Source organism: Balaenoptera borealis, assembly GCF_965194805.1.
Source record: "Balaenoptera borealis genome assembly, chromosome: 12".
Lineage (NCBI taxonomy): Eukaryota > Metazoa > Chordata > Mammalia > Artiodactyla > Balaenopteridae > Balaenoptera > Balaenoptera borealis.
This window is the reverse complement of record NC_138869.1, coordinates 31199161-31217437: the sequence shown is the minus strand read 5'-3', so window position 1 is coordinate 31217437 and position 18277 is coordinate 31199161. Positions and strand designations below refer to the sequence as shown.

Below are 18277 nucleotides of genomic sequence, written 5' to 3'. Positions count from 1 at the left end.
AGTTGTTATAAAGCCAGGTGAAAAACCCTTGGACCATGAGAGACAGTCTGAACTCTGTATATGAAGGCACGTAAAGGTCTTGGAGATCCTGCCTCCTGCGTCCGTTGCCATCCTCAGCACCCACTCCTGCCATCATTTCACCCTGCTGTGCAGCCACATGGAATTATTACGGAGTAGTTCAGAGTGTGGCCTCTATCTGGCCTCAGATGCTGCCTCTGCTGACTTTTTTTTTTTTTTAACATCTTTATTGGAGTATAATTGCTTTATAATGGTGTGTTAGTTTCTGCTTGATAACAAAGTGAATCAGCTATACATATACATATATCCCCATATCCCCTCCCTCTTGCGTCTCCCTCCCACCCTCCCTATCCCACCCCTCTAGGTGGTCACAAAGCATCGAGTTGATCTCCCTGTGCTATTTGGCTGCTTCCCACTAGCTATCTATTTTACATTTGCTAGTGTATATATGTCCATGCCACTCTCTCACTTCGTCCCAGCTTACCCGTCCCCCTCCCCGTGTCCTCTAGTCCATTCTCTACGTCTGCGTCTTTATTCCTGTCCCGCCACTACATTCTTCAGAACCATTATTTTGTTTTTTTAGATTCCATATATATGTGTTAGCATACGGTATTTGTTTTTCTCTTTCTGACTTACTTCACTCTGTATGACAGTCTCTAGGTCCATCCACCTCACTACAAATAACTCAACTTCGTTTCTTTTAATGGCTGAGTAATATTCCATTGTATATATGTGCCACATCTTCTGTATCCATTCATCTCTAGATTGACACTTAGGTTGCTTCCATGTCCTGGCTATTGTAAATAGAGCTGCAATGAACATTTTGGTACATGACTCTTTTTGAATTATGGATTTCTCAGGGTATGTGCCCAGTAGTGGGATTGCTGGGTCATATGGTAATTATATTTTTAGTTTTTTAAGGAACCTCCATACTGTTCTCCATAGTGACTGTATCAATTTACATTCCCAGCAACAGTGCAGGAGGGTTCCTTTTTCTCCACACCCTCTCCAGCATTTACTGTTTGTAGATTTTTTGATGATGGCCATTTTGACCGGTATGAGGTGATACCTCATTGTAGCTTTGATTTGCATTTCTCTAATGATTAGTGATGTTGAGCATCCTTTCATGTGTTTGTTGGCAATCTGTATATCTTCTTTGGAGAAATGTCTATTTAGGTCTTCTGCTCATTTTTGGATTGGGTTGTTTGTTTTTTTGATATTGAGCTGCATGAGCTGCTTGTATATTTTGGAGATTAATCCTCTGTGGGTTGCTTTGTTTGCAAATATTTTCTCCCATTCTGAGGGTTATCTTTTCGTCTTGTTTATGGTTTCCTTTGCTGTGCAAAAGCTTTTAAGTTTCATTAGGTCCCATTTGTTCATTTTTGTTTTTATTTCCATTTCTCTAGGAGGTGGGTCAAAAAGGATTTTGCTGTGATTTATGTCATAGAGTGTTCTGCCTATGTTTTCCTCTAAGAGTTTGATAGTGTCTGGCCTTACATTTAGGTCTTTAATCTGTTTGGAGTTTACTTTTGTGTATGGTGTTAGGAAGTGTTCTAATTTCATTCTTTTACATGTAGTTGTCCAGGTTTCCCAGCACCACTTATTGAAGAGGCTGTCTTTTCTCCATTGTATACTCTTGACTCCTTTATTAAAAATAAGGTGACCATATGTGCATGGGTTTATCTCTGGGATTTCTATCCTGTTCCATTGATCGATATTTCTGTTTTTGTGCCAGTACCATACTGTCTTGATTACTGTAGCTTTGTAGTATAGTGTGAAGTCCAGGATCCTGATTCCTCCAGCTCCGTTTTTCTTCCTCAAGCTTGCTTTGGCTATTCGGGGTCTTTTGTGTTTCCATACAAACTGTGAACTTTTTTGTTCTACTTTTGTGAAAAATGTCATTGGTAGTTTGATAGGGATTGCACTGAATCTGTAGATTGCTTTGGGTAGTATAGTCATTTTCACAATGTTGATTCTTCCAATCCAAGAACATGGTCTATCTCTCCATCTGTTTGTATCATCTTTAATTTCTTTCATCAGTGTCTTATAGTTTTCTGCATACAGGTCCTTTTGTCTCCTTAGGTAGGTTTATTCCTAGGTATTTTATTCTTTTTGCAGCAATGGTAAATGGGAGTGTTTCCTTAATTTCTCTTTTAGATTTTTCATCATTAGTGTATAGGAATCCAAGAGATTTCTGGCATTAATTTTGTATCCTGCTACTATACCAAATTCATTGATTAGCTCTAGTAGTTTTCTGGTAGCATCTTTACGATTCTCTATGTATAGTATCATGTCATCTGCAAACAGTGACAGTTTTACTTCTTCTTTTCCGATTTGGATTCCTTTTATTTCTTTTTCTTCTCTGATTGCTGTGGCTAAAACTTCCAAAACTATGTTGAATAACAGTGATGAGAGTGGGCAACCTTGCCTTCTTCCTGATCTTAGTGGAAATGGTTTCAGTTTTTCACCATTGAGAGCCATGTTGGCTGTGGATCTGTCGTATATGGTCTTTATTATGTTGAGGTAAGTTCCCTCTATGCCTACTTTCTGGAGGGTTTTTATCATAAATGAGTATTGAATTTTGTTGGAAGTTTTTTCTGCATCTTGAGATGATCATATGGTTTTTCTCCTTCAATTTGTTAATATGGTGTATCACATTGATTGATTTGCATATATTGAAGGATCCTTGCATTCCTGGGATAAATCCCACTTGAACATGATGTATGATCCTTTGAATATGCTGTTGGATTCTATTTGCTAGTATTTTGTTGAGGATTTTTGCATCTATATTCATCAGTGATATTGGCCTGTAGTTTTCTTTTATTGTGGCATCTTTGTCTGGTTTTGGTATCAGGGTGATGGTGGCCTCATGGAATGAGTTTGGGAGTGTTCCTCCCTCTGCTATATTTTGGAAGAACTTGAGAAGGATAGGTGTTAGCTCTTCTCTAAATGTTTGATAGAATTCACCTGTGAAGCCATCTGGTCCTGGGCTTTTGTTTGTTGGAAGATTTTTAATCAGTTTCAATTTCAGTGTTTGTGATTGATCTGTTTATATTTTCTATTTCTTCCTGGTTCAGTCTCGGAAGGTTGCGCTTTTCTAAGAATTTGTCCATTTCTTCCAGGTTGTCCTTTTTATTGGCATTTTATTGGCATAGAGTTGCTTGTAGTAATCTCTCATGATCCTTTGTATTTCTGCAGTGTCAGGTGTTACTTCTCCTTTTTCATTTCTATTGATTTGAGTCTTCTCCCTTTTTTTCTTGATGAGTCTAGCTAATGGTTTATCAATTTTGTTTATCTTCTCAAAGAACCAGCTTTTAGTTTTACTGATCTTTGCTATTGTTTCCTTCATTTCTTATTCATTTATTTCTGATCTGATCTTTATGATTTTCTTTCCTTCTGCTAACTTTGGGGTTATTTTGTTCTTCTTTCTCTAATTGCTTTAGGTGTAAGGTTAGCTTGTTTATTTGAGATGTTTCTTGTTTCTTGAGGTAGGATTGTATTGCTATAAACCTCCCTCTTAGAACTGCTTTTGCTGCACCCCATAGGTTTTGGGTTGTCATGTTTTCATTCTCATGTGTTTCTAGCTATTTTTGATTTCCTCAGTGATCTCTTGGTTATTTAGTAGTGTATTGTTTAGCCTCCATGCGTTTGTATTTTTTGCAGATTTTTTTCCTGTAATTGACATCTAGTGTCATAGTGCTGTGATTGGAAAAGATACTTGATACGATTTCAATTTTCTTAAATTTACCGAGGCTTGATTTGTTACCCAAAATATGATCTATCCTGGAGAATGTTCCATGAGCACTTGAGAAGAAAGTGTAATCTGCTGTTTTTGGATGGAATGCCCTATAAATATCAATTAGGTCCATTTTGTTTAATGTATCATTTAAAGCTTGTGTTTCCTTATTTATTTTCATTTTGGATGATCTGTCCATTGGTGAAAGTGGGGTGCTAAGTCCCCTACTACGATTGTGTTACTGTCAATTTCCCCTTTTATGGCTGTTAGCATTTGCCTTAGGTATTGAGGTGCTCCTGTGTTGAGTGCATAAATATTTATAATTGTTATATCTTCTTCTTGGATTGATCCCTTGATCATTATGTACTGTCCTCTTTGTCTCTTGTAATAGTCTTTATTTTAAAGTCTATTTTGTCTGATATGAGAATTGCTACTCCTGCTTTCTTTTGATTTCCATTTGCATGGAATATCTTTTTCCATGCCCTCACCTTCAGTCTGTGTGTGTCCCTAGGTCTGAAGTGGGTCTCTTGTAGACAGTATATATACGGGTCTTGTTTTTGTATCCATTCAGCCAGTCCATGTCTTTTGGTTGGATCATTTAATCCATTTACATTTAAGGTAGTTATCAATATGTGTGTTCCTATTCCCATTTTCTTAAATGTTTTGGGTTTATTATTGTAAGTCTTTTCCTTCTCTTGTGTTTCCTGCCTAGAGAAGTTCCTTTAGCATTTGTTGTAGAGTTGGTTTGGTGGTGCTGAATTCTCTTAGCTTTTGCTTGTCTGTAAAGGTTTTAATTTCTCTTGTCGAATCTGAATGAGATCCTTGCTGGGTAGAGTAATCTTGGTTGTAGGTTTTTCCCTTTCATCACTTTAAATATGTCCTGCCATTCCCTTCTGGCTTGCAGAGTTTCTGCTGAAACATCAGCTGTTAACCTTATGGGGATTCCCTTGTATATTAGTTGTTGCTTTTCCCTTGCTACAATTTAATTGTGTTTAATTTTTGATAGTTTGATTAATATGTGTCTTGGCATGTTTATCCTTGGATTTATCCTGTATGGGACTCTCTGAGCTTCCTGGACTTGATTGACTATTTCCTTTCCCATATTAAGGAAGTTTTCAACTATAATCTCTTCAAATATTTTCTCAGTCCCTTTCTTTTTCTCTTCTTCTTCTGGGACCCCTATAATCTGAATGTTGGTGCATTTAATGTTGTCCCAGAGGTCTCTGAGACTGTCCTCAATTCTTTTCATTCTGCTCTGCAGTAGTTATTTCCACTATTTTATCTTCCAGGTCACTTATCCGTTCTTCTGCCTCAGTTATTCTGCTATTGATTCCTTCTAGAGAATTTTTAATTTCATTTATTGTGTTGTTCATCATTGTTTGTTTGCTCTTTAGTTCTTCTAGGTCCTTGTTAAACGTTTCTTGTATTTTCTCCATTCTATTTCCAAGAATTTGGATCATCTTTCCTATCATTACTCTGAATTCTTTTTCGGGTAGACAGCCTATTTCCTCTTCATTTATTTGGTCTGGTGGGTTTTTACCTTGTTCCTTTATCTGCTGTGTGTTTTTCTGTCTTCTCATTTTGCTTAACTTACTGTGTTTGGGGTCTCCTTTTCACAGGCTGCTGTTCGTAGTTCCCATTGTTTTTGGTGTCTGCTCCCAGTGGGTAAGGTTGATTCAGTGGGTTGTGTAGGCTTCCTGGTGGAGGGGACTAGTGCCTGTGTTCTGGTGGATGAGGCTGGATCTTGTCTTTGTGGTGGGCAGGACTGCGTCCGGTGGTGTGTTTTGGGGTGTCTGTGACCTTATTATGATTTTAGGCAGCCTCTCTGCTAATGGGTGGGGTTGTGTTCCTGTCTTGCTAGTTGTTTGGCATAGTGTGTCCAGCACTGTAGCTTGCTGGTCATTGAGTGGAGCTGGGTGTTAGCATTGAGATGGAGATCTCTGGGAGAGCTCTCGCCATTTGATATTACGTTGGGCCTGGAGGTCTCTGGTGGACCAGTGCCCTGGACTCAGCTCTCCCACCTCAGAGGCTCAGATCTGACACCAGCCAGAGCACCAAGACCCTGTCAGCCACATGGCTCAGAAGAAAAGGGAGGGAAAAGAAAGAAAGAAAGAAAATAAATATATAAAATAAAGTTATTAAAATAGAAAAAAATTATTAAAAATAAAGAAATAAAAAAGTAATTAAAAAAAAGAGAGAGAAAGAAAGAAGAGAGCAACCAAACCAAAAAACAAATCCACCAATGATAACCAGAGCTAAAAATGATACTAAAAAACAAACAAAAAAGAAACCAAAACAACTGGACAGTCAGAACCCTAGGACAAATGGCAAAAGCAAAGCTATACAGACAAAATCACACAAAGCAGCATACACATACACACTCACAAAAAGAGAAAAAGGAAAAAAATATATATTAAAAAAAAAAGGAAGAGAGCAACCAAATCAATAAACAAATCTACCAATGATAATAAGCTCTAAATACTAAACTAAGATAAACATAAAACCAGAAACAAATTAGATGCAGAAAGCAAACCCCAAGGCTATAGTTGCTCCCATAGTCCACCACCTCAATTTTGGGATGATTTGTTGTCTATTCAGGTATTCCACAGATGCAGGGTACATCAAGTTGACCGTGGAGATTTAATCCGCTGCTCCTGAGGCTGCTGGGAGAGATTTCTCTTTCTCTTCTTTGTTTGCACAGCTCCTGGGGGTCAGCTTTGGATTTGGCCCTGCCTCTGTGTGTAGGTCGCCTGAGGGCATCTTTTGGGAAGTCTGAGGTCTTATGCCAGCATTCAGTAGGTGTTCCGTAGGAGTTGTTCCATATGTAGATGTAGTTTCGATGTATTTGTGGGGAGGAAGGTGATCTCCACGCCCTACTGCTCTGCCATCTTGAAGGCTTGCCCAATTATTTTTCTTTTTCTTCTTTTTTTTTTCCCATGAGGACCTTGGCGTTGACCACATCACGTGCTCAGGCCATCACATGCCTGGGTGCTCCAGCTCTGCTTACTCTTAAGAAGACTCTAGTTTCACTTAATCTTCTAGGAGTGTGTTATTTAACCTCTCCATATCTCAGTTTGCTCATGTCTAAAATGGGAATAATAGTAGTAGCTACCGGAGAAGGGGTTTTGAGGATTAAATGAGTGAATATACATTAAAGTGCTTAGAGTTGTACCTGGCATGTAATACACACTTAATAAGCTTTAGCTATTTTTATTAACTCTACGGTTTTATGTATTTGCACATATTACTCTCTTTATCTAGGGTGCCTCTCCACTTTCCAATCCCACCTCCTTTTCACTGAATCTATTTCATCTTTCAAGACGAAGTCCAAGCTTGCCATTCTTGTGAAGACTTCCATGGTTTTCTGACAAGGCCCTCTTACATACAACTCTATACCAATCAGTGTTGCTGCGTACTGAATTTGTAATTTACACTTATACACCTATTGACACATATGCTCCATAAGGGTAACAGCTGTTTCCTCTTGTTTACATAGTCCCTGGCTTTTACCACTGTACCTGGCACATGGTAGTCTCCCACTAAGCACTTGTCTAATGAATGAATGAATTAATGAGTGAATGAATAAATGAACACCTTTCCTTCCAGGGAGAAAAAGGCCTGTATGCCTTGAACACAGGTTTGTGAGTCTTCAAATACTTATTGCTAGCCTGGTGCTTGGCACCTGCTCAAAAATGCTTTCTGAACTGATTGGAAATGCATTCAATTCTAATCAGATGATAATTATCTTTGGAGAATCCTTTAGACCTTAAAACCATGATCCATACTATATATTTATTAAAGTTTTAAGTTCGAGCTTTCCTCAAAATATACTCAGAAGTTTGGGGACCAAACAAGAAGGAAATTGCCAAAGCCAGAAAACATTTAAGGGCTTTCCTCTCATGAAACTTCTAGCAACGGCCCCTGTTTAGCCACCTGTGCGTGCATCCTGCCTCATCACGTGATACATACAAGAACAACACGGACACAGCTCCTCTCTGCCTTGGCCGAGAAACATTCACCAAAGAACACAAACTTCTCAATAGGGCAGAAAACAGGAAAAAGAAATGAAAAACAAAGAGGAAGATTAGTTTGCTTCAGTCACTGTTTTTTTTAAAAAAGCACATGAGGCCAAATCACTGGAATCCTGAAACCAAAGATGAAATGAAGCTCCACAGCAAACCAGGGTTCTGTTCCTTCAAAACTTATGCCTTTACAGAAATTCTGCTCTATAGAGGTCAATATCTAGTGGGCATGAGATATAGTTAGACAGCACAAATTAACTCCTTAAGTATTACTGCGACTCCACATCAGTCTTTGGGAGTACATACGTTAAGGAGCTATTAAAAAACAAAAACAGAAACAAAAACTAAATATAACTCAACAGTCCTGATGGTTTATAATGCATATACAATTGGTTCACCTGCGTCCTTTTGATTCTCTATTTGAAAGAGAAAGCACGACAAGGAGAGAAGAGAGAGAGAAACAAGAACACATATGCAAGGATTAATGAGCAAGTGAACCAAAATGCCCCCCACTTATGTGTGATAAATGATATTGGAAAGAAAAAGTTGCCCTTGAGTTCCCACCGCCCAGAAGTGTGGGGTCAATGCTGCACAAATAGAAAATTAGTCAAATTAAGTTTAATATGAAATCAAGCTGTGAAACATACATGAACTCTCCAAGTGACAACTAAGTCATATGTTCTAGCCAGAACTTAGAGGACGAGGACAACTCCAAATCTCCAGAAAGAACAAGAAAAAGCTTCCCAGTTTGCGAGAACAGACAGGAGGCATATAAGATCTAACTTTTACAGAGAATGGACCACCCTGTGTGATCTACCCACAACAGTTTGACATCTTAAACATGGAAAAGAAAGCACGGTTTTGCCCCAACTGTCCTTTATCTGACACCTAACACATTGCTCCCCACCTAGCTGCTACCTTTTGATTGTGTACCAGTGACAAGCACTTTACAAATTGGGGTTACACACAAGCAAAGTAAAAATGCATTCAGGTCACAGACAGAGAATAACTGAAAAACTTACAGACAAATCTGAGTTTATCACAAACAAATGGCTTAATTGTCTAACCTGTGTTAGGCTGATAAAAGTGACTGGACTTCTCACACTGGGTTTCACAGACAGAATCAACAGACAAGCCAATGCTAAAAAACTTGAAGCAAGGAGAGTGAGTTGGTTTGGATCTGAATTTTCTTGAAATAATGAAAACAGAAAGAGTGAAGACAGCATGGCGAGGAGGTGGTAGGTACTCACGAATGGTTAAATCCATCACTTGGGAGGCCAAGCAGAAGACAGGATGCTCATACATTTCTCTCTTTTTCCCTATAAAAGAGGATTTGGGCATGCAAGAGGCTTAGGTCAGAGGTCAAGAGGTTATAGGTCATAGGTTAGAGGAAAACGTTACATTAGCTCAAAGGAAAATAGCCACAGACTATTCTGGGATAAACACAGGATAAAAGAAAAAGGAGTTTCAAAATTGGAGATCTACTGGATTAACCATTCAGCATGCCGTGAGTCACGAGAGAGATTGTGACTATGATTTTACACCTCTCTTTAGAATTATTTGCAAGAATACAATGACCGAAAACATCATGAATAAAGGGAAACAGAATTTCATTGATTGAAGGCTCCAAGATACTAAGGATTTCAGACTTTAGTATCTAAGGCTCTTGAGGTATTTCTTCATAAACATAGTCTCCAGCAATATTACTACAACTTCTTTCCAACATTCTCAGGGAACTAAGCTGTTAATGGTCACAGAGAATCTCAAATGTCAAAATGCAAGATTTCTTTGCCGGGGGTAGGATCAGAACCTTGTAAAAGAAAGTTGTCTGGTAGTAATATCTTTAAAGCTGCCATGTCTCAGCCTATGGTGGACTATGTTCATGAAAGAAAACCTGATACATGCAGCCAGAGGATGTTGGGTTGTCTGAATTAACAATCCCAGCATGCTTTGAAATTGGTGTCACAGCCACTTTTGCAGGGGTAACGTCAAAAAGTGGCTGAGCCAATCACGGACAAGGAAGGAGAGAAGCGGAAGAGAGCAGGTAGTGTGGAATGAGGTACTTCTCTGAAAAGAGAGTTGGAAAAAAAAGATTGGTTTCTTCAAAGAATCCCCAGCCCTAAAAGTCACAGTGCAAAAGATAATTAACACAACCAAGAAGAATTGAGGCACAAAAGGAAATTACAGACCAGCTGATCTACTTCAGAAATGAATGCATTTTTACTTACAGATCTTAAAGTTTGTTTTTGGATATATTTATCTGAAAGAAGAGAGAGATCTTACCAAAAGACTAGTCATAGCTAGACCAAGACCTACACACGAGGCAGCAGACGTGGCAACAGAACGTTTCTTGATCCCATCCCATCCCTGGCCTGGCCTAGAATTACTAGGTACCCGGTTGACTTTAACAAATACAACCAATCATTATGTCCTGTGAAGGTAAATGCTGGAATCATTATTTGCTAATATAGCCCTTTAAGGATCTCCTTGTTCCTCTATTTTTGTCACTCATTACCAAGTCAAGAGTTGATAAACATCCTTTTAGTGCCCAATTCTTAAGTGTTTCTCCCTGGATGCATAACAACGAATTCATTACCACTGGTACACAATTTGCATCGTCAGACAGACAAAATTGAGAGAGGGAGGACATGGAATGTACAGAACACTGCGTATTTGACATGATCTTAACCTAATTCTCTAAGGAAACAAGGACTTTGCCAAGGTAAGTGATGGGGTTTTGGTAGTTGATTAGGTCTCTCTTATTTTTTTTTTTTCCCAGTCATGTCCTGAAGGCAGACTATGGGTATTTGCTGGTTTTGTTTGGGTGTTTCACATGAGAGAACATCAGATTCCAGAATGCGGACACATTGAGTTTTGCACACAGAACTTCCACATTTATACACTTACACCACGGTCAAGTTGGGTGTGGTTTTCACATCACCCTATAGCAGCCAACAGGGTAACAATGAAAAGTGATTAATATCTTTGCAAATGAACAGGTCCCAAAGAACCATATCTTCTCAAGTAGAGTGGACTCAAAGTGCCTTTGGGCGATTACTTGGTCATTAGTGACCACTTCCCTAAAACTTGAGAGGGCACTTCCCTAAAACTTGAGGAGGGATAACAACCATCCTAGGTTTGGAGTAACAAGATTGAATAAGATCTAAAGCAAACCAGGAGCCATCAGAGACAGCTGAATACTAACCTGCCATCAAGTTTGAAAAGCTACCGAGAGACAAGATACGTTCAAGAGACAAGAAAGAGAGGCAAAATCTTGATGTTGCTTTATTCAATTCCTGTTTTACTTCCAATGCTATCAACAGTGGACAACAAACTGTTTAGTTTTCCTCTATTTAAAGAAGGTAGCCACCCTACAGAACTCTTTCATAGAAAAACATTAGCCACAGAGCAAAGTCAGGGCCAACACAGCCTCTTGGAAGGACCTTAGTTGTCTGATAACATCCTATATTCAAAATCCTTCCCTACAAAGACCGTTTCCTGAGCCCCTGTGCCTTCAACCATTTATGTGGCCACAGCTGAGGAAGCTATCCCATTTCAAGTGCTTTCAAGTTTCAGCTTAACATATAGAGATGGGCCACTGTTTTCTGGTGCCCATCGGAAAAGAGAGAGACTTCCCTAGGGAGGCATACCAAAATTTAAATTAAAAATTGGGGGCAGACGGGGGCCTTACCTTCGATTTTGGCATACTCTGACAGCCGAGAATAGTTGACTAAAGCAGCCTGCTCTAGACATTTACGGATGACTGTTTTCACCTCCTCTTGTGGTACTGGGGTAACAATATCTTTCATCAAGACCTATAGGTGGAAAAACTAGGTTCTTAAGATGGCTCAACGAAATGTGTTACTCATTTACGTTTAAAGAATTCAGTTTAAAATTAGTTGTGAATGCCTCTTTGCAACTTAACATGGATTGAGCGCCATTGTTAAAGAGAAAAAATTCCAGTGCACAGTTCGGATGTCAAAGCCTGTCCATGAATCATGGAAGGGCAAGGAGCGTATCTTCAATATATCCTAACTATTTGAGAGTCTGGAGATAAAATATCTAGAATTTTGTTAATTTCTTCATATTTATTCTGGTATTTGATGAATGGTAAACAAATCCTTTAGAAATGACAAACTAGGCCATTCAACCACAATATTTAATTACCATGATGTTTATGTCTCTGTGTAGATATCATTTGTCTTTTACTTTCATTCTTACCCTTTCCAAGAGTGAGAGGGTAGCTTTCAAAGCACCTTCAGGTCGACCAAATGGAAAGCAATACCTAAAAAGGACAGAAAAATGTTCAGGTTGCCTGAATCAATTACATTTTAGAATGAAATATGCTGTAACTTGATTCCTATGGCAACTCCCTCTGAGGAACAGAAAATGCTTTTTATTTTGTCACGTTGTGTTATGCTAATCTGAATTCACACCATATATGTGTGTATATAATGTATATATGTGTATGTGTGAATAATGACTAAAGAGAGACTCTGCAAATGTCTGCAGCAGAAAAGAATATTTCCAGTGATGACATAAGGCTCTGTTTAGATTTCTGTTGTGAAGGAGAACCATTTGTTAGCTCAAATGTGACCTTATATATAATTATTGAGACCAGACCGGCATTAAACAATATTAGTTGAAACAGGCTAAAATTCAAACACACTTACCTAAATCTCCAGAGGATTAAGATAGGAAATACAGGAGTGTATTTTGAGCAAATTCATGATTCTACTAAATGTCCTTCCTTGATTGTAGTTTTTAATTGTTATTTGATCTTTTGCTATTGGCAACGTATCTAGCATAGAGTGTGTGACCAGTAAAGATTTATCCAGGAGGTTTTTGATGGCACAGATGGTACCTATGTCAGGTACCACTAAGAGTTCTAGTAACTATTTCAGGCTGTCATAAGTCTTTCAAGACACTCTTCCTCATGGTACAAAAGGAAAAGGATGGGCTATTGAAACCCAGACTATCCTATGTATGTATGCTATTTCTTCCACTTGCTGGCCGAGGGGCCTGGGGCAAGTTACTTAACTTCTCTCAACCTCGGTTTACTCCTTGTTTCAATGGGAATTACAATAACTACCTTACAAATTGTCCTGAGAATAAAAAAATAATAAGTTCATGCTTATCCAGCCTCTAGTTCCCTATATAGTGCACAGGATGCATTTAATAAATACGAAATATTTATATGCTATTATAAATGCTCTTACTATTGATGAGCTCCTATTCCAAGATCTCTGGTTCAGAACCACCAGTGCAGCATTAAAAATATCTAATTTATTCTAAGGGAGAAGTGGGCTGTATGGTGCAAGGCTCAAGCCCAGACCCGTGAGCTGTCTCGAGCATGTGGGGAAGTGAATGATCAGTCTGTCAAGGTGGAACCAAGATTCTTTCTTTCCCCACATAGCCCACTCATCCTGTTTTCAGGTAATGGAGAAGGTGGGGATGCTCTTCTGGGTACCACTGCCTTCCTTCCCTATGAGAAGTGATTCACAGGATTTTTCACTGTTGTATTTAAAAACCTTGAAGAGGCATCAAATTCAACATTTTAGTAGATGTTTTAGATAGATTGATGATCAGGGTCAGCTTACACAAAGAGGGCTTTGTTCTTTTAGTGGAAATAAAATGAACTTAAGATTTCAAAGTCTCCTGGATATTGGGGAACACTGTCTTGGTTGGCTTATTCATTCAGCTATTTCTTTCGTATTTTTTTTACTGAAGTATAGTTGGTTTACAATGTTGTGTGAGTTTCAGGTGTATAGCAAACTGATTCAGTTATATATATATATATTATATATATATTACATATATTCTTTCTCAGATTCTTTTCACTTATAGGTTATTAAAAAATATTGAGTATAGTTCTCTGTGTTATCCAGTAAGTCCTCATTCAGCTATTTCTAATATTTAGTGTGTCTCTGATAGATTTACAGTTTTAGAAAATCAAGCCCTTAATTTGCCCCTCTCCAGTCTCATCCTCCTAAAAAGCCCTTTAACCCCAGATCCTTACCTAAAATGTGTAATCTGATTTTCCAACAGAACTCGGAGTCTCTCTTTGATTTCTTCAAAACGTTCCTTTTCTTCAACAGTCACAGTTCCAATTCCATCAGGCCTGAAAGAAGACATGTCATGAGGTGACGGGAACCTCATATGCTGACACCATCAAATCAAATCTCTAGCAGGAGGAAACTGTCCATTTTAGAAGAACAACTACAGTGATCGATGTGACCTTAGGAGAAGTCCTGCTTTTTCAGTGCCAGCGACTAGAGGGGATGGGGTATTTTGAGGTTATCATTTGGAGACATTTGCAGAACTGTCGCTCATTTATTGTGAAATGGTAAAATGTACAAAGGGGTGGCTTGCAGGTTAAAGCCAACCTCTAGACCTGCTCTGTTTGGCTCACAGCCTTTTGAAATTTTGAACTGTTTGCCAACATTTTTTACATTAGGAAAGTTTTATGATACAATCCTCTTGCAAATTTGGAACAGCTGGCATTAATTGGAGAGGGGCAACAAACAGCTTCTTCCTTAGCTGAGGGAGGCACTCTCCTGGTCCATATCTCTAATTTACATTACCTGTCTCTCTTATCAGCACTTATGTTTGGGACTCCTGAACTATGCACACAAACTCCTATGAAAACCAGGAGTCTTGTAAGTGTCTATATTTCCCAAAGGTAAATGCTGTTAAATGACTCACTTTCCAGATTATAACTACAGATGTTCAGATTAATTTCACCACTCATGTATTAACTAAAGAACAAATTACAAGACATTGTACAAATTACAAGACCTTGATGAAAGAAATTGAAGAAAACTCAAATAAATGGAAAGATATCTTGTGTACATGGATTGTAAGAATTAATATAGTTAACATGTCTGTAATACCCAAAGCCATCTATAAATTCTATGCAATCCCTATCAAAATTCCAGTGGGATTTTTTTCACAGAAATAGAAAAAAAAAATCCTAAAATTTGTAAGGAACCACAAAAGCCCCAAATAACCAAAGGAATCCCGAGAAAGAACAAAGTTGGAGGAATCACAATTCCTGAATTCAAACTATATTACAAAGCTGTAGTAATGAAAACAGTATGGTACTGGCATAAAAACAAACATATAGACCAATGGAACAGAGTTGAGAGCCCAGAAATAAGCCCTCGCATGTATGGTCAACTAATATTTGACAAGGGAGCCAAGAATACTCAATGGGGAAAGGATAGTTTCTTCAATAAGTGGCCTTGGGAAAACTGGATATCCACATGCAAAAGAATGAAATTGGATCCTTATCTTAGAACATTCACAAAAAAGAACTCAAAATGGATTAAAGATTTAAATGTAAGACCTGAAGCTGTAAAAATCCTGGAAGGAAATACAGAGGGAAAGTTCTTTGAGTTCTTTGACAAGTTCTTGGCAATAATTTTTTTGAATATGACACCAAAGCACAAACAACAGAAGCAAAACAGACAAGACAAAAAAAGTGACACTTTAGCAAATTAAAAAGCTTCTGCATAGCAAAATGTAAAGACAACCTACAGCTGCCTAACACCTAAAGCTGGATGTCTCACTTAATAGTTTGTGACTTCTTTGAGACTCAGTTTCCTTATCTGTCAAACAAGGATAAAAACAGTCCTTCCTGAAGGTTTCTATAAGGGTTAATTAGCACATGGAACATGATAACACATACAAATCCCCTGGCACATAAGTGCTCAATAAATGTTTGCTATTGTTATTGCTAAAAAAAAGAGACAACCTATGGAATGAGAGAAAATATTTGCAAGCCATCTATTTGATAAGGGGTTAATATTCAAAATATAGAAGGAACTCTTAAAAAATAGAAAAACCTCCAAATAATTTGATTAAAAATAGGCAGAGGACATAGACTTTTTCCCAAAGAAGACATACAAATGGCCATTAGGTACATGAAAAGATGCTCAACATCATTAATCATCAAGGAAATACAAATCAAAACTGCAGTGAGATATCACCCCACACCTGCCAGAATGGCTGTTCTCAAAACAAGACAACAAATACGTGCTGGAGAGGCTGTGGAGAAAAATGAACCCTCGTGCACTGTTGGTGGGAAGGTAAACTGCTGCAGCCACTATGGAGACCAGTATGGAGGTTTCTCAAAAATTAAAAATAAAACTGCCATATGATCTAGCAATCCCACTTCTGGGTATGTATATGTATCTGAAAAAAACAAAATCAGTATCTTTTTTTTTTCTCATTTATTTATTTATTTATTTTTTTATACAGCAGGTTCTTATTAGTTATCTATTTTATACATGTTACTGTATCTATGTCAATCCCAATCTCCTAATTCATCCCACCACCATCACCCCCTTCACCCTCCGCTTTCCCCCTTTGGTGTCCATACGTTTGTTCTCTACATCTGGAAAATCACTATCTTGAAGATATATCTGCACCCCCATGTTAACTGCAGCATTACTTACAATAGCCAAGATAGGGAAACAACCTATGTTGTTTATTGACAATATTATCTATTGACAGATGAACTGAACGGATAAAGGATACATACACAGTGGAAAATTATTCAGCCACAAAAAGAAGGCATTATGCTAAGTGAAATAAATGAGACAGTAAGGTAAGCACTGATATGTGTATGATAAACACATATTACTTATATGTGGTATCTAAAGAAGCTGAACTCATAGAAATAGAGAGGAGAATGGTGGTTGCCAGAGGCTGGGGAGTGGGTGAAATGGGAAGATGTTGGTCAAAGGGTACAAACTTCCAGCTATAAGAGGAATAAGTTCTGGGGATCTAATATACCCTATGGTGACTATAATTAATAGTACTCTATTATTTACTTGAAAGCTGTCAAGAGAGTAGATCTTAAATGTTATACACACACACACACACACACACACACACACAGTAATTATATGAAACTAACCTTATGCAGTAATCATTTTACAATGTATCCGTGTATCAAATCATCCCATTGTACATCTTAAACTTACATATGGTATATGTTAACATCTCAATAAGGGTGGAAAAAGAACTAACCACATAGGCTATTTTTCAATCTTAGAGAACTACTGCTCATTTAATAAAAAGAATGACCCTGGCATAAATAAGTGAATTTCAGTTTAATCACAGTATTCTCATGTTTCTGAATTACCAATAGGTTCACACACATTTTCCTTATTTCCTTTGGCCCATTCAAGTTGAAAATACAAAGGAAGGCTGCATATTTATAGCCCAAATTTATCTGTGCCAAATTAGACGAAGGATAATCTGACCCATTCAAAGTCTTCAGCTCCCAGATCTTGTAGTGACTTGTTTTGACTACTGGCTGAGCCAGTTTGCAGATTGGTGCGTCACCATGAAACTTCTATTGGAACATTCTTCAGTTTGCAAATGCAAGTCATCTTGAGATCAAACAAATGGTCTTATTTATAGGCCTTCTCAAGGATCCAGCAGAAGTTGGGAAAATCCTGTATACTAGACCAGTCTGACTGCACAAAAGACTTGGCAAATGATAGCAGTGTACCTCCTGTTAGGGGTTTATTGGTCAGCTTCCCTTCTTTTTAAGTACTAAAAATGCCCTACTTGAAAAAAGAAAAAACTTCCCCTCACCCACTTTGTAGAAAATACCTGTAAATAGTAAAATCCTATACAGTCTATTTCTTCACACCCTCCTGAACTTAGAGGCAAAATGGTAAATATCAGGTAGGCTGTTGGAATCTATACACGTGTCCTTATTTTCAAATTTTCAGGAAAAATCTCAAATGTTAATTTACGAAGTTTATTTAAAAATTATTTAAATATAAAATGCCCACAAATCTGTAGTTAAATCTCAGGATGAATTCACTGGCCCCACGAAATACATGTGACACTTTCTGTAGTAACGTCTCATGTGTCTGTTATAATCTACAACTTTCTTTAGCTGTGGCTTTTGAATTTTGTTTATACAAAATTCAGCTTGCTAATGTACTGAACACACGTTTATACAATTGGCGTGTGTACATGCACACAATCGATTTGGGAAAAGTGGAGCCATTTTAAGCATTTTGTTTCTTAGCAGGGAATTAAGCCAGAGAAAAATGCTATTAAATATAAGGTACAATTCAGAGAGGAGTTTACAGATCACAGGAAAAAGCCTGAAAACCATTTAACATAGGCATCCCAGAGATGTTTGTGGCCGTTATTAGGAAATAAACCTCTCTGTGCAGAAAATCATTCCTTCCTTACCCAACAAGCCTTCTAAGGCAATTAGGCAATTAGAAGGCAGCTTTTAGATTTGTGTTTGAGATGATAAAAACTGAACATTTAGTCTGTGCCTGGCTTTCCTGTAATTCTCACTACAAAGGGTATTATAAACATAAAATCTGATTATGTTTTTTCCCCTTTTGTTCTGATGAGTCACATTTATAACTATTAAAAGTATCAGATGGCAGCTTCCGTGTCTCCTTGAACTACTTTGTGAACACTGTTAATCTCCCTATTCAAAAAAGGTAAACAACTAAAA

General features: G+C 37.9%; 1 protein-coding gene across 29 annotated transcripts in view; it reads right to left on the bottom strand.

The window, feature by feature from the left end:
- Positions 1-18277, bottom strand: part of CADPS (calcium dependent secretion activator) — a 781950-nt gene that overhangs the window by 113639 nt on the left and 650034 nt on the right. For 12 of the 29 annotated variants that reach the window (XM_082344670.1, XM_082344669.1, XM_082344650.1 and 9 more), the window contains 5 exons: positions 13796-13897; positions 11998-12061; positions 11468-11591; positions 9027-9095; positions 8175-8192 (listed from right to left, as the gene is read on the bottom strand). In XM_082344670.1, coding sequence (XP_082200796.1) covers positions 8175-8192; positions 9027-9095; positions 11468-11591; positions 11998-12061; positions 13796-13897 — 377 coding nt within the window. The remainder of the gene's footprint in view (positions 1-8174; positions 8193-9026; positions 9096-11467; positions 11592-11997; positions 12062-13795; positions 13898-18277) is intronic. The other 17 variants (XM_082344676.1, XM_082344677.1, XM_082344678.1 and 14 more) reach the window with 3 other exon arrangements.